Genomic DNA, 24,195 nt, shown 5'->3' with positions numbered 1-24,195 from the left:
CGATGATGGTGTTCGGGCGAGATGGAAAAGCGATGGAGAGGAGCAGGCGGGGGAGAAAGATCTCGAGGGTTGTCGACAAGGCCTAGGGGACTCGTCCTTATCCCCTTGGCGATGTGGCGGCGTGGGGCGGCGAGCAGGTCAGGCGGGGACGGCCAGGGGCGTGCGCCCTCGGTCGGTTGAACAGAAGAGGAGGGGGAAGACGACAAAGGGAGGGGGAGGTGCTGGGCCGCTGGACCGATTCGGCCGGCTAAGGCCCAGGGGCAGGGGTGGATCTCTCTCTCTCACCTCTTCTTTTACATTTTTTTAAACTTTTCTGTTTTCTTTTATTTTCAGAAAGCAAAATAGTTTTATAAAAACTAATCTTGCACCTAAAATACCAATTTAACTTAGGCCAGTGCTATAATTAAGTTGGCACCAAAATAAAGTAGTTTAGTATTTTTACCAATTAGAAAGGCAATTAAATTATCGGCTAGGACATTGTTTTATTTAGTTTAGGGCAGTGAAACACCTTATAAAAATGTTGGTTCACCACCAATAGTAACAAATGATTACTAGCCACATGCTGAACATTTTAGATTTCATGTTTGTGAAATTTTGAATTTCACTTAGTAATTGAATTTGAATTCAAGTGGAATTTGAAAAGAGATAGGATCAAAGATGATCATGCATTGTTTAACAAAAGATTAGATTAAACCCAGGGTTACTGTAGCATGATACTCGGGGTGTTACAAATCTCCTCTACTACAAGAAATCTCGTCCCGAGATTTAAGAGGGGGAGTAAGGGGGAAAGTTCTGGTTACGAAATTCTAACGAATCTTCTTGGTCTTGATTGCTCTTCCCGAAGTAGTCGATCCTTTTCGTTGATGTCTTTAGTTCTCTGTTTCAAGTTCTCATGATGAAGTTGGCATCCTTTCTTTGGCAACTCCATCGTACTTACGAAAGAATAAAGGGGCTGGGAGAACAGACCTCTGCAAGGTTGACTAACTTGTTGATAACATCGAGGAAGGTGGGGGAAGTAACTCTCGAATGAAAAACCTTTAGAAAATATCAAGAGTAAGGCAAGAAGGTGTCATGAGAAGTTTCAAGCGGCAGGCAATCGTTCGATGCCTGAAACAGAGTGTGAAAGGGGTTCAAAGCAATCGGAATAAGTATTATGTCTGACCGGTATAGATCAGTAGGACGGTGGTCCGTGAATTACATACGAGGCCACGCGCGATGAATAAATTTGGGAACATGGGGTGCACAGGAGAGTCAGGTTTTGATCCTGTGGAACTGTGGGTTATGGGCCCACCATGTGGTTAAAGTAGGAAGGGCGGTGACATCTTGCACGTTCATGATAGCAAGGCATGTCAGAGGGTAGCCTGTCAGTTATATGTCAGCAACATCGTCGGTACCAAGGGCGAGGGACGAAGAGAACCATTTTCCTGCTCGTTGAACGAGGCGGACCAATAGGCAAAGTTCTCGTCCATCGGTGGCTACCGGAATGTTATCAACAATAGTAACAGGGTCTTGCTGACAGAATTGTACAACGAGGTGTTTACATAAGCAGGAGAATATTACTGCTTAGATCATATAGATCACAAGAAGGTTAAACCAAACAATGGAAAGGAAAATATGATTATCAGATTAAACAGAACAATGGAAAGGAAAATGTGTTAAACACATATTTTAGGTGTATATCCTTCCCAAGGACAAGCAGAGCATGATATTCATGACAGGATATAAAGTAGAAAACCCTTTTAGGTAAGGGGAGAGAAATTTCGTAACATTACCCATACAATGGTGTTTGGATAATTGATAAAGAAATTTTAGCATGGTGCTTTAAATGTTCTTATCGAAGATCAGGGTACCACATACATGCTTCGAGATAGCATTGACATGGTCTTCAAGCAAAGGCCAGACTTAGGATACACAAAGGATTCATCAGGAACAACTTGTAGAATAAGTCTTATAGTTTCCTCATGGAAGAATGGATAACATTGCTAAAGGGAACTATAACAATAGGTCCTCCGGTCAAGTGTGCTAGGCATGATATCACCTTACCGGGTCATATAAAGACCAATGTTATAACTCTTGAAAATATGCTCCAACCATCATATCTGACCGAGATTCAGATCTGATTGGTGTCAGGATAACTCAGACTCGGGATGCCTGAGAAGAAAGGTGCAACAGAAATTGTCGAAACGACAACGAAGATTCTCGGGAGATGAACTATGGAAGCGAGTTCCGAACAAGGGTTCATCATTAAATCAAGGAGAGGTGAGGAGGTGACTGATTGACTCAGCGACAATCCATTGAGATTTCCAAAGGATGGATTTCCACAACTATGTGAACAAGGAGATAGCATTAGCTAGATCGAATGACTTAATGATGTATGCTCGAGGAAAACATACACAGTTAAACATTGGTTTAAATGTGCACCCGAAATATGGGCTAGGTAGCACGATCAATGTTCGAATGATGATTCATTAAGCCATAGACGTAGAATGAAACTATAGACCAATAACTTCAAAGCAATAGGGTTGCTAGAAGTTTAGAATTTACACATCACAGACCATTTGTCGGTATTTCATCTAGAAACAACACGGGGACCAAGAAAGAATGGTGATGGTGAGAAGTATCACTGTACCAAGAATTCTTAAGAGGTGGAGTAATCCTCATGACATTCTTGACATAAAAGATGGTAATACTCCAAGTTAAAGAGGAGCAAATGTTGGATAGCAAGGATCTCAAGGTATAACACAAAACACAATCAAGTTTGTGTTGGAAGGAAGGCAATAAAGTGGCCGATGATAACACAAATCATCGAGGGCAAGGATGGTATTTCCCATCATGAATTCGATTGATATCCTGGAAGAGCTCATAAGGTTGATGATGATCACGACACATTTGTCGAGAGATTTCATGAAGATGTAATCAACCAGCGACGACATCAAGTCAAAGGAATGATGAAGCGAAAGGTTATTGGAACCACGGGTAGGACACAAACTCGAAATCAAGTTTGCTGTTCAAGGAGAAGTGATATGACGAGGAAGATCGACGCAAGGTTAGCTCACTGTCGAAATTTGTGCGCTGGGAAGGTCCAGGTAGCACAGTTAAAATCGGCACGATAATGACATAACCGAGCAGTCTAGGAATGACTTGAAGGATTATTAAACTCATAAGCAACAAAAATTACTTAAGAGTTATTGAATCGGAGTGCGGAATTGATTCACTTATCGGTGTCCTTGAGGGGTTCTAACAACTCGGAACCCGTTGGAAAAATGGAATCGGCAAGAATATTAGTTGATGAAGAACTCATAAGAAGTTAAGTAGTTCCTTGGCCTTCTCGAGATACCAGGGGGGTAATACTCGACGACAGACCAAAGTAGAGGTTGGACTGGGGTATTGCTCTATAGAAGACAAGTGCTTACACTTGTATGAGAAATGGTATTTAAAGGAGAACATGGTCGGAACCATGATTGCAAAAGGCCAGATCCCAGATATAAGATGAACTTATACCAAGGGAATAATTAATTTAAGAGAAGCTTTAATGATAAGATCTACATCGTGTCCATGGGCATGAACACAAAGTTCAAGGTCGACTCCCACTTCTTCAATGCATAACCTTTCATTCACTGCTCTAAATAAAGATGATTTCAGTGTCAAAACCTACCTGGTGAATTACCAGAGGAGTATGACCCGTGAAAACTTTCGGGTTCACACATATTAAGGAAGGCATAGGTTCAACCCGTCAGGGTATCGTGGAAACATATACCACAAGCTTCAATAGTAAATATCACCAGCTCGAAAGTAGAGCATGGTTGACCAAATCATAGAACGGGATTTACAAATGGTATTATGTATCCCGAAAAGAACTCCTCTAGGTTTTTGTATACGAAGGACACTGTCAGATGATAATTCAATAAAGGACTTGATGGTTCATAACGGAGCTAATGTGAGCATCGGCACACAACCAGAGGAAGAATCAAGGCAAGGGCCTTAGATTATAGAAACAACTGACTAACTCAAAGCTCAAAGGCAAAGAATCATAATTTCCAAATCAAGGGCTCAGAGGCAAAAACTCTGATTAAGGATGGATAAGTTGAGTAGGCTTAGGGTACAATCGACGGCAATTGGATTGCTTGAGAACCAGCTCACGTTTAAAATGATGTCTGAGCCGGAAGGAAATTTCCAGGGAATAACTGATGATCGTGTGCATTTACACACATGTTGAATCAACACGATCAGAATGTCAATCACAAGGATTTTAATGGTTATTGTTAGTCAAATGGAATTGTCCAAACTGCAAGCAGGCAAGTATTGCAGAAGGACTACCGGAAGATCAGGTAGTATTTCGAAGACTTTTGTGAAACACCTGAACAACTTTGGATGAACGGATATGCGGCAAGCGCGAGTAATTATCCGTAGGGGTATTCATGTGGCAAGGAACTGCAGGACAGTAAGCATAAAGAATTCTCGGAATATCGAAGAGTATTTCAGGACATCTTGTAATAATAAGAGCAACTGGAGATGACAATATGAACGATAGGTGTAAGTAGTTATCCATAGGGATTTATCGATGGAAGAGAATTGCAAAAGCGATGGCACATAGTCTCGAGAGCACATCTAGAGTATCTTCGGAATCTCCTGGTGCAGCCGGCGATCATCTGGCCTGAAGGGGCTCTCCGGGAGAATGTATTTCGAGAACCTAAAGTTTGTCTTCTTAGCAAAATCATTTAACCCGAATAGAAGAGAGATCAGAATCCCAGAGTAAAGATCGAGGAGTAAAAGATCCTAATACCACCCAATGGCAACATGGGCCCGTAAGACACACAGCCATGTTAGTAAAAGTTTTGCAATGTCTAGACTCGACTTCGGCCAAGGAGTGTGGAAGGGGGATTCCTACAGGCAGTCGGCTCTGATACCAACTTGTGACACCCCTGATTTGACCGTACACTAATCATACACGCAAATGTGTACGATCAAGATCAGGGACTCATGGGAAGATATCACAACACAACTCTAAAAATAAAATAAGTCATACAAGCATCATAATACACGCCAGGGGCCTCGAGGGCTCGAATACAAGTGCTCGATCATAGACGAGTCAGCGGAAGCAACGATATCTGAGTACAGACATAAGTTAAACAAGTTTGCCTTAAGAAGGCTAGCACAAAATGGGATACAGATCGAAAGAGGCGCAGGCCTCCTGCCTGGGATCCTCCTAACTACTCCTGGTCGTCGTCAGCGGCCTGCACGTAGTAGTAGGCACCTCCGGTGTAGTAGGAGTCATCGTCGACGGTGGCGTCTGTCTCCTGGGCTCCAGCATCTGGTTGCATCAACCAGGTAGAATGGAAAGGGGGAAAAGAGGGAGAAAAGCAACCGTGAGTACTCATCCAAAGTACTCGCAAGCAAAGAGCTACACTACATATGCATGGGTATATGTGTAAAGCGCCATATCGGTGGACTGAACTGCAGAATGCCAGAATAAGAGGGGGGTAGCTAATCCTGTCGAAGACTACGCTTCTGGCAGCCTCCATCTTGCAGCATGTAGAAGAGAGTAGATTGAAGTCCTCCAAGTAGCATCGCATAGCATAATCCTACCCGGTGATCCCCTCCTCGTCGCCCTGTTAGAGAGCGATCACCGGGTTATATCTGGCACTTGGAAGGGTGTGATTTATTAAGTATCCGGTTCTAGTTGTCATAAGGTCAAGGTACAACTCCGGGTCGTCCTTTTACCGAGGGACACACCTATTCGAATAGATAAGCTTCCCTGCAGGGGTGCACCACATAACCCAACACGCTTGATCCCATTTGGCCGGACACACTTTTCTGGGTCATGCCCGGCCCCGGAAGATCAACACGTCGCAGCCCCACCTAGGCTCAACAGAGAGGTCAGCACGCCGGTCTAAATCCGATGCGCGCAGGGGTCTGGGCCCATCGCCCATTGCACACCTACACGTTGCGTACGCGGCTGGAAGCAGACCTAGCCCCCTTAATAAAAGCGCGAGCTTACGGTCCAATGCGGTGCGCGCCACTCAGTCGCTGACGTCAAAAAGAGCTTCGGCTGATACCACGACGCCGAGTGCCCATAACTGTTCCCGTGTAGTTGGTTAGTGCGTATAGACCAAATGGCCAGACTCAGATCAAATACCAAGATCTCGTTAAGCGTGTTAAGTATCCGCGAACGCCGACCAGGGCCAGGCCCACCTCTCTCCTAGGTGGTCTCAACCTGCCCTGTCGCTCCGCCACAAAGTAACAGTCGGGGGCCGTCAGGAACCCAGGCCCACCTCTACCGGGATGGAGCCACCTGTCCTTTCAGCCCCCTCATCAGAATCACTTGCGGGTACTCAACGAGCTGACCCGACTTTAGTCACCACATGTGTCATGTATATAAAGTATATAGTATATACCCGTGATCACCTCCCGAAGTGATCACGGCCCAGTAGTATAGCATGGCAGACGGACAAGAGTGTAGGGCCACTGATGGAACACTAGCATCCTATACTAAGCAGTAGTATAGCAGGTAAGGGTAACAACTGTAGCAACAATGACAGGCTATGCAGCAGAATAGGATTAACCGAAAGCAGTAACATGCTACACTACTCTAATGCAAGCAGTATAGAGAAGAATAGGCGATATCTGGTGATCAAGGGGGGGGGGCTTGCCTGATTGCTCTGGCAAGAAGTAGGGGTCGTCAACAGCGTAGTCGGTCGGGGCACCAGCAGCGGCGTCGGTCTCGTAGTCTACCGGAGAGAAGAGGGGGAAGAAACAATGAATACAATGCAAACAGATGCATGACATGACAAATCGTGAGGCTAGGTGTGCCCAAACGCGGTACTAGGTGATACCGGCGAAGGGGGGAAACATTCGGGAAAGTATTCCCGATGTTTCGCGTTTTCGGACAAATGGACCGGAGGTGAAATGTTGCAAGTTCGATAGGTTAGGGATGTGTGGCGGACGAACGGGCTGTGTATTCGGATTCGTCTCGTCGTTCTGAGCAACTTTCATGTAGAAAGTATTTTCATCCGAGTTACGGATTATTTTATATGATTTTCTAAAGATTTAATCATTTTCTGGAATTACTTAAATTAACAGAAATGGAATTATGACATCAGCATGACTAGAGGATGACGTCAGCAGCCAGCTGGTTGGCTGACCAGGTCAAACCTGACCTGTGGGTCCAGTGGGACCCACTGGTCAGTGAGAGTGGCTATAACAGTGAATTAACTAATCGAACTAAACTAATTAGGGGTGTGGGCCCCATATGTCAGTGAGACATTTGACTAATCTAATTACTAATTAAACTTTTAATTTCAAATTAGATTCATTACGCGCGGGACCCACACGTCAGTGGCCCACGGGTACCCAGTGAACAGTTGATTGGGTCAACCTAGTCATCTAGTGCCCGTGGGGCCCGTGTTTAGTGGCTGTGAGGTGGGGCCCGGAGGGCCACGTCGGCGGGCGGCGCCGGAGACACGCCGGCGACCATTTCCGCGGCGGAGCATCGCCAGACTTCGCCGGAAAAACGCTACGGGGCACGGGGAGAGGTGCGGCTAGGCGCGTTCGATCGAGCGTCCGACGCCGCATCGATCTACGTCGGTCCCGTGGGCTAACTCGGGCGGAGTGGCGCGCTACATCAACGGCGGTGTCGACCGTGGCGGACGCCGGTGTTCTGGTGTCATCGCGAACAACGACAGAGGCTGCGACATGCCCAAAAGAGGGGTCCTACGGGGTCCTAGAGGTGCCCGGAGCACGACTACGAGCTCGGTTGAGCACTTTATCGTCGGTAGCGACGGCGACGAGCACCGCGGCGGAGTAAAGCTCGGGTGAAAATGGAAGTGGTGGCTACGGGCATCTACGAGCAGCGCTGAGAGAGGGGAAAGGAGAGACTGCTCACCGGGGAGGCACACGGAGGCCACGGTGGTGGCTTAGGAGCAGCAGGGCGTCGGCAATCGGCGGAGGAGCGCCGGCGACCGTAGGCGCGGAAGAACTCGATTCCGGGGCTGTGGTGGCGCCGAGCTCGAACCCTTGGTCAGAGATGGAGTAGAGGAAGCAGGCGGAGCTATTGGACTCATCGGCGAGGCGCGGGGAGCATGGTGGCCGCGTCAATGGCGAACGGCGGCGACGATGGTGTTCGGGCGAGATGGAAAAGCGAGGGAGAGGAGCAGGCGGGGGAGAAAGATCTCGAGGGTTGTCGACGAGGCCTAGGAGACTCGTCCTTATCCCCTCGGCGATGTGGCGGCGTGGGGCGGCGAGCAGGTCAGGCGGGGCCGGCGAGGGGCGTGCGCCCTCGGTCGGTTGAACAGAAGAGGAGGGGAAGACGACAAAGGGAGGGGGAGGTGCTGGGCCGCTGGACCGATTCGGCCGGCTAAGGCCCAGGGGCAGGGGGTGGATCTCTCTCTCTCTCACCTCTTCTTTTACATTTTTTTAAACTTTTCTATTTTCTTTTATTTTCAGAAAGCAAAATAGTTTTATAAAAACTAATCTTGCACCTAAAATACCAATTTAACTTAGGCAACTGCTATAATTTACTTGGCACCAAAATAAAGTAGTTTAGTATTTTTACCAATTAGAAAGGCAATTAAATTATCGGCTAGGACATTGTTTTATTTAGTTTAGGGCAGTGAAACACCTTATAAAAATGTTGGTTCACCACCAATAGTAACAAATGATTATTAGCCACATGATTAACATTTTAGATTTCATGTTTGTGAAATTTTCAATTTCACTTAGTAATTGAATTTGAATTCAAGTGGAATTTGAAAAGAGATAGGATCAAAGATGATCATGCATTGTTTAACAAAAGATTAGATTAAACCCAAGGGGTTACTGTAGCATGATACTCGGGTGTTACAGCCGGCCCTCCTCCCCTGCCGGCCGCCCCCTCACACCGGCCATCCTCCCCCGCCGGTCGCCACCCCGTGCCGGCCCTCCTCCATCGAGAGGTACTCCTCCCTCCTTCCTCCTCCTCCCTCCCTCCCTAGTTGTAGTTATTAGAGAGTAGTTATTTTGAATCCTATATAGTTGAAAAAATGTAGGTTCTTAGAATAATCTAGGTTATGATCAAACCCTAGCTAGGACAAATTAGGTAGTATGAACCCTAGTTAATTCGTATGAACCCTAGGTTTTTAAATTTAGCTAGGTTTTAAAGTTAGGACAGAAATTTAGCTAGGTTTTTAATTAGGTGTAGTTAATAGAATTTAGGTGTTTTAGGTGTATTTAACAGAATTTAAGGTGTTTTAGTTGTTTTAGGTGTAGTTAACAAAATTTTAGGTGTTTTAGTTGTTTTTGGTGTAGTTAACAGAATTATAGGTATTTTTTTAGTTAAAGCAATTGTTGTTATTTTTTTAGTTAAAGCAATTTTTCCTGTTATATGCAAATTTGCAGTGGACATGTCATATTTTGAACATGTCACATTTTGGACATGTCATATTTTTCCGAGTGGCCTATGTTTTGCCATCGATTCGTTTACGTTCTGGCAAATTTCAGGCGCTCGATATGTCCTGCTTTTAGCAAAGGTCATGCCGAATTTTGCTAAGTGTTTATTAATTTTGTTTTCATAATTAAGCATTTTGTTTTCGACGTCGACGATGCCTATCCCGCATCCTCGTCATCGACTCGGCGGAGGATTCCTGCTTGAGCCGAGGGGCCATGTCCGGGACTGGGCTCTGCCGGGCTGGTACTGGGTTGTGCTACCTTCTGGTGAGCGCACCTTAGTGAGGAGCCAGCCCGTCGTCGACGCAGAGCGTCTTTGGTGGCGGTCACGTGGGCCTGCATTGGTGCAGAGGCTTGAGTCCCCCGCGCAGGTGGTACAACACCATGTCACGGAGGAGGACGCGCACGTCCAGCGCTACATGGTTGCGTCGGCGGACGGCAGGTTCTCCAATACCTGGCAGATTCTTCAAGGATCTCACCGGAGCTATGATCCTGTGATGGTTCCTTCTCTTTGGGTGTCCACCGCGGCCCACTGAACCTAGAGGAGCTATTATTCGAGATGTATTAGTGATATTATATGATGATCTTTGCTACAAACTACTATATATGTATTCGATGATGGATTATTAATTACCTATTAGTTATTTGCTTATTGAATGCAAAAGATGAGCGCGGTCTGTGCTACAAACTACTATATATGTATTCGATGATGTATTATATGATGATCTTTGCTACAAACTAGGTTCGATGATGATCTTTGCTACAAACTACTACAAACTACAAATTTTAGGTGTTTTAGTTGTTATATGATGATCTTTGCTACAAACTACTATATATGTATTCGATGATGGATTATTAATTACCTATTAGGAAATGTCTAACGACGAAAGGGAATTCGCTATGTGCGAGTACTGCGAAGATGAGCGCGGTCTGTGCGACAGGCCTCATCTGGTAGAAGGTCGGCGCTTCAGCATCAAGCTCCAAGAGACCTTCGATGTTGAAACGGTACACAACGACGACAAGTGTTTTTTGTTATTTTTTGCACGACTTCTCTTCTTCTTCAACGTGTAATTTCCGTCTTTTGCAATTCGACTAGCTTATCCCATGCCTTGCAAGGTGCTATGTCTTGTAGAAGATGGGTTTTGAAGATCATGAAAGCATGGAGACAAAGATAATTCAACTAAGGACCCATCATGGTTATGATTTTGCTGTAAATCTATACAATTCTGGGTCCTTGTTGACACGCTTCCAGTTCTACCGCTGTGTGAGTTTCTCAAACATATTTATTAAGTAATTTATATTGTTTATTTCAAAATAGTTGACAACTTATTTTCATTCTTCAAAAAATGTACGGAAGATGGTAGACAGAACCTACTACTACAATGATGAAGCACAATTAACTTATAAGGAGAAAGATGGTCTTATCGCATCTTGAGAATTACAATAGCTATTATCAAACTCCTCCACATTATGGTCAATACGTGCCACTAGTGCACGTGTTGAACTACGGTAACATCAATGGAGATAGCATGGTAAGATTTTCTACTATTACGACATCCGTGCATCTTTTGCATAAATTCTTCTAAAACTAAACTACATTGCTAACTACAAAGTTATTACTATGTTTTTGAACACAAAATCCTGATGGATTGTGTGCCTCATCTGATGTTGCCGAGAGGTCGCGTTGATGTTATGTGCTTACGGCCACCACGGCCAGGTCAGCCGCAGTACACATCACTCATGTCCATACCGGATTTCTAAAAGCGAGGAAGCCATGATAATAAATTATTTCAAAAAATGTTTCGACCATCGTAGAGAGCTACTTGGAAGCAACATTGTGCGTAGGCCAAGACTTGGAGACAGGATGATCTCCGTTCTTTATTATGGAGAGTCCATTTTCCTTAATGGAGAGTCAATGCCTATCTTGTTTTATGATATTTTACCTAAGAGAGGATAGAGTAGGTCCTATGAGAGGAGTAGGTCGTAGCTAGAATGTGTTATTATGTGCTACAATGCGTTAGAGTTGATGATGAGGAGGAGGAGTTGTGATTATGACTAGTGACCAACTTGTTATATGATGTCTCATTGACGAACATTGTTTGGTGGTGATGACAAGTGGTAATGAATATGCTATTTGAACAGACTAGTTCATGATGAATTGTTATTGTATAAAAGATATATCTGTTAAACATGTACAGCGCCAAAATGCGAAAAAAAACATAAATTTTAGCAGTGGCGCGGGCCAAAATATTAGCAGCAGCGCTCATTTACCAGTAGCGCTTTCCAGTCCCGCGCTACTAGTATCTGAACTTACCAGTAGCGCTGCCCTAAACAAGCGCTACTGCTACAAAATAGTTGTAGCGCCGTAACAGTAGCGCTGGCGCCAGCGCTACTGGTAGCTCAAAAACCAGCGCTACTGGTAAGGTTTTCCCTAGAAGTGTCTGGCGCGTCTCGCGATCCACAGCCCCGATGACGATGGGTACGAGCTCTACAAGGGGCTCATCCGCAAGCAGGAGCGCTTGTGGATCGGCAAGAACACGGCCTTGCGCACCAAGATCATCAGCGCTCTGCACGACAGCGCGGTTGGTGGTCACTCCGGCGCTACGGCCACCTACCAGCGCATCAAGAAACTTTTCGTGTGGGACGGATTGAAGACCGACGTCACCGACTACGTGCGGCAGTGCCCAGTGTGTCAGCATGCCAAACACGAGCAATCCAAGCCGGCGGGCACGCTCGCACCCTTGCCCGTTCCGACCGCTCCCTGACGCGGCCTCACCATGGATTTCGTGGAAGGCTTGCTGCCGTCGGAGGGCTTCGACTCTATCATGGTTGTCGTGGACAGGCTCACCAAATCAGCGCACTTCATTCCGCTTCGTCATCCCTTCAAAGCCCCTCAGGTGGCCAAGGTCTTTTGGGATCAGGTCGTCAAGCTGCACGGCATTCCGAGCTCCATCGTCCCCGACCGCGATCGCGTCTTCACCAGCGCTCTCTGGCGCGAGCTCTTCGCCAGTGCGGGCACCAAGCTGCTCTTCTCCATGGCGTACCACCCCCAGACGGATGGCCAGAGCGAACGCGTCAACCAGTGCATGGAAATGTACTTGCGTTGCACCCTGCACGACGCGCCCCGGCAATGGCGTCGATGGCTGCCAACCGCAGAATTCTGGTACAACTCGTCGTTCCATTCCTCGATCAAATGCCCCCCCCTTCAAAGCTCTGTACGGCGTCGAGCCCAACCTGGGCGCCATGGCACTCTGGGACGACAAGACGGTGCCCATGATCGATGGCGAGCCTTGGGACTGGGGCGTGCACACGGCACGGCTGCGCGACCACATTCTCCGTGCCCAGCACAGATTCAAGAAGCAGGCGGATCAGCACCGCACGGAGCGCTCCTTCGAGGTGGGCGACACTGTTCTCCTCAAGCTCCAACCCTACGCACAGTCGTCGGTGGCAAACAGGCCGTGTGCTAAGCTGGCGTACAAGTACTTCGGGCCCTTCTCGGTGCTCGACAGGATCGGCAAGATGGCGTACAAGCTGGAGTTGCCGGCGGACAGTAGGATACACCCAGTCTTCCACGTATCCCAGCTCAAGCCATTCACCCCCAACTATACTCCGGTCTTCTCCGAGCTGCCACGACCCCCAGACCTCGCCGGCCACGACGACGAACCGGTGGAGATCCTGGAGCGGCGCATGGTCAAGCGCGGCAACAACGCTCTGGTGCAGATCAAGGTGCGCTGAACGACGAGACGACAACGACGTGGGAAGACTACGACACCCTTCGCCGCCGTTTTCCGCAAGCACCGGCGTGGGACGCACCATTCGCCGGCAACGCGGAGCAGCACGCTGAACCTGAAGACGGCGCCCGTTCTGAAGGAGTGGGGAATGTCACACCTGCATCACCAGGAGATGATGCGGTGGACGCGTGATGGTGGGACCCCTCTGCCAGTTGGCATGGACCCACCTGTAAGGCAAGGCGGACAAGTGGAGCGCAGCTATTTAGCCAGCTGTAGGCCAGTAGGCAGGGCATGCGATGTGTGTGATGTATCTCTGAACCTCTCCCACCTAATCTGTACCTCCTCCCTTGGAAAGAAACCTCTTCCCCAAGTCTCGATCTCATCCCCTTCCCCTCTCCGATCCAATCATGCGATGATGAGTTCGTGACGAAATGTCAGATTATTTTACTTATAAATTGTTTGCTTCCTTGAAAGATACAAATTTCTGTTACCGTTGTTGTACAAGATCAACTCTATTTCTATTGCTGACATCTTTTTTTGTGAGCTACCTTTGTTTGGGATCAAACTACTCAGAAATGTTTTGTACCCTTTAGAGCATTTATTTGCTAACTCCTTTGGGTTGTTGCACGTGATAAAGTTGTGCTTTTGTTAGATGCGTTTTTTATGCTTTTAGAATGATAGAATGATGACTTTTGGGCGCCATTTGGTGTAACAGTATATTTTCTTTTCTTTTTTGCAAATACTGTGTGTTGCCTCTTTATTCTACCTTCTGAACGTTTCTGCATGGAATTCTTCCATTTTACTCCCTCCCTATCAAAATATACGACATTTTTGTAGGCTAGTTTAGCCTACAAAAACGTATTATATTTTGGTAGAGAGGTAGTATTTCTGAATAACCAACCTCAACAGCAGCCTGCTCAAGTTATTTTTCGCTGTACAAAAAGCCGGTGTTTCAGTTCTACATTTGTTGGTAAAACAACATTGTCAATTCTATTAAAGACATACTTAGGAAATATAATGCCTTTGAGACTGAGCTTTTGTCTGGTTATATAAGTACGTAACACTCATTTTATTTGCCGTTCCAAGTATGTGTTACCAAAGAGAGCAAAGGGGATTTGGTTTCAGGTGCAGCATTTTTCTGCTAATAGCCAGCCCGAATAACAGCCCGCCTGGTTAATTCTTGTACTAACAAGATCGGTCTTTAGTTGTTCTACTTTGGTTCCTAAAATCAACATGGTCACTTTAGTGTGCAAACACCTTGCTGCATTATAACTTTGCTTTAATTGATAAATAATGGCTCTCTGTTATTAGCTAGTGCATCCTTAAGAACATGCTCTTGAGTGTCAGCCTCTGTCAGGTTATTTGTTTTCCTGCTTGTGCTTTATCTAGGGTTTGTTATTCTCTTAGGGAAAAATGTGTGCTTTATTTAGGGTTATTACGACTATATTTAGGTTTTTTAGGCTAGATTGTTTTAAGTTTTTTAGGCTATATTTAGGGTTTTCGAATCAATACCAATACGAAGTTTGTATGAGATCATTTCAATATTGATACTTTGTACTATTTGGACATATGTATGTGTATGGACATGTTGATCTTGAGCTACTGTGTATTTGGTGCGAAAGATGGCCACATATGTCTCTTTCTATTGAAGGGAAACTCCGAGTGGCCTATGTTTTGCTGGGATGTTAATTCATTTCCATTCCAGCAGCAAAGGTCATGCCGAAATTTTCCATAAATTTTGGCATGACTTGTACTAGAAAGTAGGACATATTGAGTGCTCGTGATTTGCCGGAACGGAATTAAACGACACTCCAGCAAAACATATGCCATTTTTATGTCATTACTCCATATATATAACGTGTTGACTTTCAGTCTGTTGGGACTCCTAGTGTGACTTTCAGAGAGGAAGAATCCCGACTGTTGTCGTGAGGGGTCGCTTCTTGTTCTTTCACAGGTGCTAGACATTTTGGTGTAATGCACTTTCGAAAGAAAGGAGGAGCGACCATCACCGACAATCGAAATATCTATGAGGGAGTGTCCATCATATACCGTCGAAATATCAGAGAGGAAGAATCCCTGGTATTGTCGTGGTGGTCGTTTCCTCTCCTTCTCGTGATATACCTTGGTAATGCACGAGAGAAGTGTTGGGGAACGCAGTAATTTCAAAAAATTCCTACGATCACGCAAAATCTATCTAGGTGATGCATAGCAACGAGCGGGGAGAGTGTGTCCACGTACCCTCGTAGACCGAAAGCGGAAGCGTTATATCAACGCGGTTGATGTAGTCGTACGTCTTCACGATCCGACCGATCCTACCACCGAACGTACGGCACCTCCGTGTTCAGCACACGTTCAGCTCGATGACGTCCCTCGTACTCTTGATCCAGTTGAGGCCGAGGGAGTGTTCCATCAGCCCGACGGCGTGGCGACGGTGATGATGAAGTTACCGGCGCAGGGCTTCGCCTAAGCACTACGACGATATGACCGAGGTGTGTCACTGTGGAGGGGGCACCGCACACGGCTAAAAGATCAACTTGTGTTCTTGGGGTGCCCCCTGGCCACGTATATAAAGGAGGGGAGGGAAGAGGTGGCCGGCCCAAGGGGGGCGCGCCAGGTGTGGGGAATCCTACTAGGACTCCCTAGTCCAAGTAGGATTCCCCTCCTCTTTCCTATTCGAAGTAGGAGAGAAGGAAAGGGAGGGAGAGGGAGAAGGAAAGGGGGGCCGCGCCCCCACCCCTTGTCCAATTCGGTTTGGGCAGCGGGGAGGCGCGTGCCACCTCTTGGCCCTTCTCCCCTCTCTCCACTAAAGCCCAATAGGGCCCATTACTTCTCCCGGCGAATTCCCGTAACTCCCCGGTACTCCGAAAAATTCCCGAATCACTCAGAACCTTTCCGATGTCCAAATATAGCCTTCCAATATATCGTTCTTTACGTCTCGACCATTTCCAGACTCCTCGTCATCTCCGTGATCTCATCCGGGACTCCGAACAACCTTCGGTACATCAAATCACATAACTCATAATACAAATCGTCATCGAACGTTAAGCGTGCGGACCCTACGGGTTCGAGAACTATGTAGACATGACCGAGACAAATCTCCGGTCAATAACCAATAGCGGAACCTGGATGCCCATATTGGCTCCTAAATATTCTACGAAGATCTTTATCGGTCAAACCGCATAACAACATACGTTATTTTCTTTGTCATCGGTATGTTACTTGCCCGAGATTCGATCGTCGGTATCACCATACCTAGTTCAATCTCGTTACCGGCAAGTCTTTTTACTCGTTCCGTAATGCATCATCCCACAACTAATCATTAATCACATTGCTTGCCAGGCTTATAGTGATGTGCATTACCGAGAGGGCCGAGAGATACCTCTCCGACAATCGGAGTGACAAATCCTAATCTGATCTATGCCAACTCAACAAACACCATTGGAGACACCTGTAGAGCATCTTTATAATCACCCAGTTACGTTGTGACGTTTGATAGCACACTAAGTGTTCCTCCGGTATTCGGGAGTTGCATAATCTCATAGTCATAGGAACATGTATAAGTCATGAAGAAAGCAATAGCAATAAACTAAACGATCATAGTGCTAAGCTAACGGATTGTTATTCGTCAATACCATTTCAATTACATAAAAAAGTGGGTCTTGTCCATCACATCATTCTCCTAATGATGTGATCTCGTTCATCAAATGACAACACATGTCTATGGTTAGGAAACTTAACCATCTTTGATTAACGAGCTAGTCAAGTAGAGGCATACTAGGGACACTTTGTTTTGTCTATGTATTCACACATGTATCAAGTTTCTGGTTAATACAATTCTAGCATGAATAATAAACATTTATCATGATATAAGGAAATATAAAATAACAACTCTATTATTGCCTCTAGAGCATATTTCCTTCAGTCTCCCACTTGCACTAGAGTCAATAATCTAGTTCACATCGCCATGTGATTTAACATCAATAGTTCACATCACCATGTGATTAACACCCATAGTTCACATCGCTATGTGAACAACACCCAAAGGGTTTACTAGAGTGAGTAATCTAGTTCACATCGCCATGTGATTAACACCCAAAGAGTACTAAGGTGTGATCATGTTTTGCTTGTGAGAGAAGTTTAGTCAACGGGTCTACCACATTTAGATCCGTATGTATTTTGCAAATTTCTATGTCCACAATGCTCTGCACGGAGCTACTCTAGCTAATTGCTCGCACTTTCAATATGTATCCAGATTGTGACTTAGAGTCGTCATGATCGGTGTCAAAGCTTGCATCGACGTAACTCTTTACGACGAACTCTTCATCACCTCCATAACCGAGAAATATTTCCTTAGTCCTCTAAGGATAATTTTGACCGCTGTCCAGTGATCTACTCCTAGATCACTATTGTACTCCCTTGCCAAACTCAGGGCAGGGTATACAATAGGTCTGGTACACAGCATGACATACTTTATAGAACCTATGGCTGAGGCATAGGGAATGACTTTCATTCTCTCTCTATCTTCTGCCGTGGTCGGGCTTTGAGTCTTACTCAACTTCACACCTTGCAACACAGGCAAGAACTCCTTCTTTGACTAATCCATTTTGAACTTCAAAAACTTGTCAAGGTATGTACTCATTGAAAAAACTTATCAAGCGTCTTGATCTATCTCTATAGATCTTGACGCTCAACTTGTAAGCAGCTTCACCGAGGTCTTTCTTTGAAAAACTCCTTTTAAACACTCCTTTATGCTTTCCAGAAAATTCTACATCATTTCCGATCAACAATATGTCATTCACATATACTTATCAGGAAGGCTGTAGTGCCCCCACTCACTTTTTTGTAAATACAGGCTTCACCGCAAGTCTGTATAAAACTATATGCCTTGATCACACTATCAGAGCGTACATTCAAACTCCGAGATGCTTGCACCAGTCCATAAATGGATCACTGGTGCTTACGCACTTTGTTAGCATCTTTCGGATTGACAAAACCTTCTGGTTGCATCATATACAACTCTTCTTTAAGAAATCCATTAAGGAATGCAATTTTGACATCCATTTGCCAAATTTCATAAAATGCGGCAATTGCTAACATGATTCAGACAGACTTTAAGCATAGATACGAGTGAGAAACTCTCATCGTAGTCAACACCTTGAACTTGTCGAAAACCTTTTGCGACAATTCTAGCTTTGTAGATAGTAACACTACTATCAGCGTCCGTCTTCCTCTTGAAGATCCATTTATTCTCTATGGATTGCTGATCATCGGGCAAGTCCACCAAAGTTCATACTTTGTTCTCATACATGGATCCCATCTCAGATTTCATGGCCTCAAGCCATTTCGCACAATCTGGGCTCATCATCGCTTCCTCATAGTTCGTAGGTTCGTCATGGTCTTAGTAACATGACTTCCAGAACAGGATTACCATACCACTCTGGTGCGGAACGTGCTCTGTTTGACCTACGAGGTTCGGTAGTAACTTGATCTGAAGTTTCATGATCATTATCATTAGCTTCCTCACTAGTTGGTGTAGGCATCACGGGAACGGTTTTCTGTGATGAGCTACTTTCCAATTTGAGAGAAGGTACAATTACCTCATCAAGTTCTACTTTCCTCCCACTCACTTCTTTTGAGAGAGACTCCTTCTCTAGAAAGGATCCATTCTCAGCAACAAAGATCTTGCCTTCGGATCTGTGATAGAAGGTGTACCCAACAGTTTCTATTGGGTATCCTATGAAGACGCACTTTGGTCATCCTATTTGGTCACTTTGCCGTCCGCCAGCAGACGGCAAAGATTCAAACCTCTTTGCAGTCCGCTGGCAGACGGCAAAGTGACCAAATAGGCAGCCAGTGATCCCAGTTTCTACAGGTAGCTGCCACGTGTCCTCTTTGCTGTCTGCTAGCAGACGACAAAGCTCTTTGTCGTCCGCTAGCAGACGGCAAAGAGGCTATATATCCCCTGTTTTTTTTTAATCCATTTAATTTGACAGGATTTCACACACAGATATACATGCATACATATCCAACATATCCAACAACATATAACAATATGTCCAACAACATATTTCATCAAATCCAACATATGTATCCAACAACATAGTTCAACAAAGTCCAACATATCCATATATACATACATAAGCAGAAACAAGTTTCCAACAACATATCCATATAGACATACATCTATCCAAACAAGTTTTCATAAACAACAAGGAAGCACTAGAAGAATAGTACACTCCATGAATCCAAGCTTCCTCATGTAAAGCAAATCTGCAACTTGGGAAAGATGAAAGTTAGAAGAAGAAGAAGAAGAAGAAGACTAGCTAGAAGAAAAGGAAGAGGAGGAAAAGAAGAAGAAGAATTTATCTTCTCTTTCTTTCTCTCCTCTCCTATTATTTATCTTCTTCTTTTCTAACTAATGTAGGAAAAAATGCCATTTTTGGGCTAAGGTAGGTAAAAATGCTAAGTGTGTAGGTCAATTTAGAGCTAAGCTAGGTAAATAGGTCATTTTGGAGCTAACATAAGTTAAATGGATCATAGTGGAGCTAACCTAGCTAAACTTGGTCATTTTTTAGCTAACCTAGCTAATTATGTCATTTTTGACCTAACTAAGCTTATTGTGTCATTTTAGAGGACAACAAGCTAAGTATATGACATTTATGAGGTTAGCAAGGTTATTATGCCATTTACGAATAAAAACAAGTAAGGGGAGGAAAATAAGAAGAAGAAGAAGAAGAAGAAGAAGAAGAAGAAGAAGAAGGTCTTCTTCTTCTTCAAGAAGAAGAAGACCTTCTTCTTCTTCTTCTTCTTCTTTTCTTCCTATTCCTTCTTTCCTTCCTCTTCCTTGATTTTCTTCATCTTATTATGTCATTTGTGGACTAAATAGGCTAAATTATGTCAAAAATGGACTAAACAGGCTAAATAAGAAGAAAAATACCGTTATCACTGAGGTGTAGGAATGGTCAGGGCTGCGCTAGTGGCAGACGGAGGTGAAGGGCCGGTCGGGGTTCCGCCATTGGCAGACGCAGAAGGATTGGTCGATGCTTGTCGGGAGCCATGTTGCACCAAAGATCATTTTCAATAATGTCTCATTAGCATGATGCAAACTGAAATGTGAATACTAGTAACTAACGACCATTTAAATCAAACTCACCGTGGTCGCCGAAGCAATCTAGGGCATCGGCGGAGGGGGCTGACCGTTTTTCTCGCACATGGTCTGCACATTTGGTTCTTACGAGTCAGTCATATTAGTTAGTAATGCGAACATTACATGCATGATTGGGCTAATATGCACGAGAAATGTACCACGATGAGCTCGTATAGGGCCCGGTTAGACGCCTCGTTCCGGTTCCTCTCCTCCTCCAACAGCTTAGCCGTCCTCTCCTCCAACTCCCTCTCCCTCTCCGCCGCCTCCCTTTTTGCCTCCTCCAAAAGTGCCTAGGTGTTCAATCTCTCTTTCTCAACCAATGCCTGCAACACACCACTCCTCGTTAGCATTGTAATCATCGACGGACGCACACATAATGTAATGGAGCAAAGGTGAGAGAGTCCGTATAACTAACCGCCATGGCGAGCTCCGCGGGCCGTGCACGAGGCGTTATCTCAGGATCAGAGCTACTCTGGCGCTTCTTGATCCGCGGGAGAGTCTGATACGTCCATTTTGCATCATGCTTTTATATCGATATTTGTTGCATTATGGGCTGTTATTACACATTATGTCACAATACTTATGCCTATCTATTATATAATTAAGACAGAAGTAAAACGAGCCATCACATTTATCCACATATGCTAATATTATTTGCACCGTTTGATTAAAATAATGATGGCTAAGATTTAAAGTTATTACGTAACATGGTAAACATATACATGCGGTCGCACTGAACCGTCACGTGTATATATATATGCATATATAAGGCAACTACATCTGGAATTATAAACGAAAGCGTGCGACAGTTAAAACTAACAAATAAAAAAATTACATGCAAGTATATCTATCACGTGTCTACATAGAAGAAGTACACAACTATACGTTTGCATGTAATCCAAACAAAAACTACCGAGGGACACGCACAGTTTCAATCGGACACGGCGACAGGCCAACCCACCCAGCGGCCGGTAATCAACTGATTAAAAAATTATACTACTATAAACAGGAGCCACCCTATAAAAAAAAAGACCAGCCTGTACTAGAATATGTTAATGTTAGGAAATAAAAAAACAAGCCACCACTTCCGTTCATAGTACAAAATTATCTAATCCATTGATTCTCAAAATTTGTGGTCCAGATTAAAAGAATGTGTATGTTCCCGCCTATAACATGGACACGATCAATCAATTCTGCCTAACTTAACTATTTTGCCTCCCTAAAAAAGATTATGATATCCCGCTGAGAGCAGCAAATCGCTTCCCCGCAAATAGGAAAAAGAAATAAAAGTACAGTAAATCGTTTGGGGGCCAATCTAAGCCCAACACCAATCGTGAATACATGTTGCTGATGTGCTCCGACAAACAACTCTAAAAAATATATTCCAACTAAAATTAAATAGCTGAACCATTCAATTGCCTGCGAAACAGCCAAATCAGTCAATAAAAAAGAGTCTTGACACATAAAAAAAGATGTTGGACCGTGTTTATTAACAATCAAAAATATAAAATTATTTCTCGCAAAAAATATATAAAACTATAACTAATATAATAATAAAAAACTATATCTAATATAATGTCTTGATATCACGTGCATGCCCATTGGTAGAAGTCGAGCATGTAATTCTAGAAGACATTATACGGTACATGTATTTATGAGTCAATGCAAATAATTATTTATGATGACACAAATGAAATATTTGTCAATTTGTGGGAGATCAAAATAATATTTGTCAACTCCAACTCCAAATCTTTTCTAGAATGTACTTTTTTGTAGAACGCCAAATATTCTCTAGAGCTATTTTGCATGTTGCGGGTGGATGGCACGCCTGGTCACAAGGACCATGGAGGCATGGCATAGATGCATCAACATATCCTAGCCGGCAGGGATAACTGAGATTCACATGTGGTGACTAAATTTAACAAGAAATGGTGATAAGTACGCGGGCTTCGCAAAGCAATTATTAACAACAAATAACACCGGGTCCTTTCGGGGCAAAATCATAAATACAAAACATAATTTCCAATAATCCATCCAAGTGCAATTGTTTTTTATATATGAATTCAAAATAAAGGGAGAAAGGCAAATTATATTTTCTGTGATTGCCATATAGAGAGTCCATACAGAACTAAAATTAAAAGTTTTCTATTCAAAATTGAATCTAGACACGGCATGAAGTTATCATTTTGGTTATTATTCTCAAGATGCCATGTGAAGTAACAAAGGGAAAAAGTCTGCAAAATATGATGCAGAACTGGTAAAATATAAACCATATTGAGTCTATGATTTTGCACGACATGTGGTAGAGTGGAGGCAATCATGGATTGATGGCCACTCACGAGATGCAATGGAAAGGATGCTAGAAACATGGTATGTTTCGCCTTTGTTTTACCATGCTAGGTTGCTTATCTCACCGACACCACTCATTTGTTATGATAGATATATCAATGTTCTTATTAACAAATACAATTGTTTGAAGGATCTCTAACACAACTCCAACGATGGTTTATGTACGTATTCGCTCCAATACTTCTATGTATTTTAGACACTCTATTTTAGACCCTCTATATTTTAGACCATAAATCGATGCTACTATTAGGGCCAATCTACTACATTAGAAATGTGGGAAAACATGGTACTATGTTCTTCCACATAGGCTAAATTCTCACAACTATTGATCGTGACAAGTTCAAAATTACAGCGGCGTAGGTGGAACCATTTGGGTGGTCATAAATATGCCATTTTCAAAGACTTTATATGAAGTTCCGACGTAAATAGCTGGAAGAACAAAATTTTGGTTTTCATGCGCATTCCATATAAAGCCATGGATAAATGAGGGGTGTCAAAGTAAAAAAAAATCTTTGGGTTAGTAGAGTACTTACCGACAACCCACGTGCAGAATGTGTTTGTATTAAAGTCTAATCACGTTGTGTGAAATTAAATTTATTAAAATTCACCATGGGGCCAATGATCGACGGACATAAAAATACAAGATAATTTCGTGCATGTTATGATGTGGTTCCATGGTCTAATACAATTTAGAATGATTATCTAATAGAAAACCAGTAGTTCTTGACTAACATCTGTATATACATGTAAAAATATGAACATGACTATACCTTATAAATCTAGCCGCGCAAATGCGCGGGTCACCCCGCTAGTTCTCTCTTATTTTACAAGGTTTACATAAGGAGGGAAAATGCCGGCAGCTGAAATTCCGGGCTGGAAAAGGAGCAAATATTAGAGACCTATTCTGCACAACTCCAAAAGTCCTGAAACTCCACGAAAGTTATTTTTGGAAATAATAAAAAATACTGAGCGGAAGAAATACGTCAGGGGGGCCTCCACCTGTCCACGAGGGTGGGGGCGCGCCCTACCCCCTGGGCGCGCCCCCTGCCTCGTGGGCCCCCTGTTGGCCCTCCGGTGCCCATCTTCTGCTATATGAAGACTTTCGTCCGAAGAAAAATCATAAGCAAGCTTTCGGGACGAGACTCCGCCGCCACGAGGCGGAACCTTGGCGGAACCAATCTAGGGCTCCGGGAGAGCTGTTCTGCCGGGGACACTTCCCTCCGGGAGGGGGAAATCATCGCCATCGTCATCACCAACGCTCCTCTCATCGGGAGGGGGCCAATCTCCATCAACGTCTTCACCAATACCATCTCCTCTCAAACCCTAGTTCATCTCTTGTATCCAATTCTTGTCTCTAAGTCCGGGATTGGTACCTGTAGGTTGCTAGTAGTGTTGATTACTCCTTGTAGTTGATGCTAGTTGGTTTATTTGGCGGAAGATCATATGTTCAGATCCTTTATGCATATTAATACTCCTCTGATTATGAACATGAATATGCTTTGTGAGTAGTTATGTTTGTTCCTGAGGACATGGGAGAAGTCTTGCTAT

General features: G+C 44.3%; 1 protein-coding gene across 1 annotated transcript; it reads left to right on the top strand.

The window, feature by feature from the left end:
• Positions 1–12,663: 12,663 nt before the first annotated feature.
• LOC141025722 (uncharacterized) lies at positions 12,664–13,155 on the top strand. Its single transcript, XM_073501634.1, has one exon. It carries the CDS (start codon positions 12,664–12,666, stop codon positions 13,153–13,155), a length of 492 nt encoding a protein of 163 aa, XP_073357735.1.
• Positions 13,156–24,195: the final 11,040 nt, after the last annotated feature.

Source organism: Aegilops tauschii, chromosome 6 (assembly GCF_002575655.3).
Source record: "Aegilops tauschii subsp. strangulata cultivar AL8/78 chromosome 6, Aet v6.0, whole genome shotgun sequence".
NCBI lineage: Eukaryota > Viridiplantae > Streptophyta > Magnoliopsida > Poales > Poaceae > Aegilops > Aegilops tauschii.
Note: the sequence above shows the minus strand (reverse complement) of the source record. Positions and strands in the feature narration are given on the sequence as shown.

What these genes read in the sequence shown, in the direction of transcription:
- LOC141025722 (XM_073501634.1), top strand. Translation starts at nt 12,664, where the DNA reads ATGGCACTCTGGGACGACAAGACGGTGCCCATGATCGATGGCGAGCCT.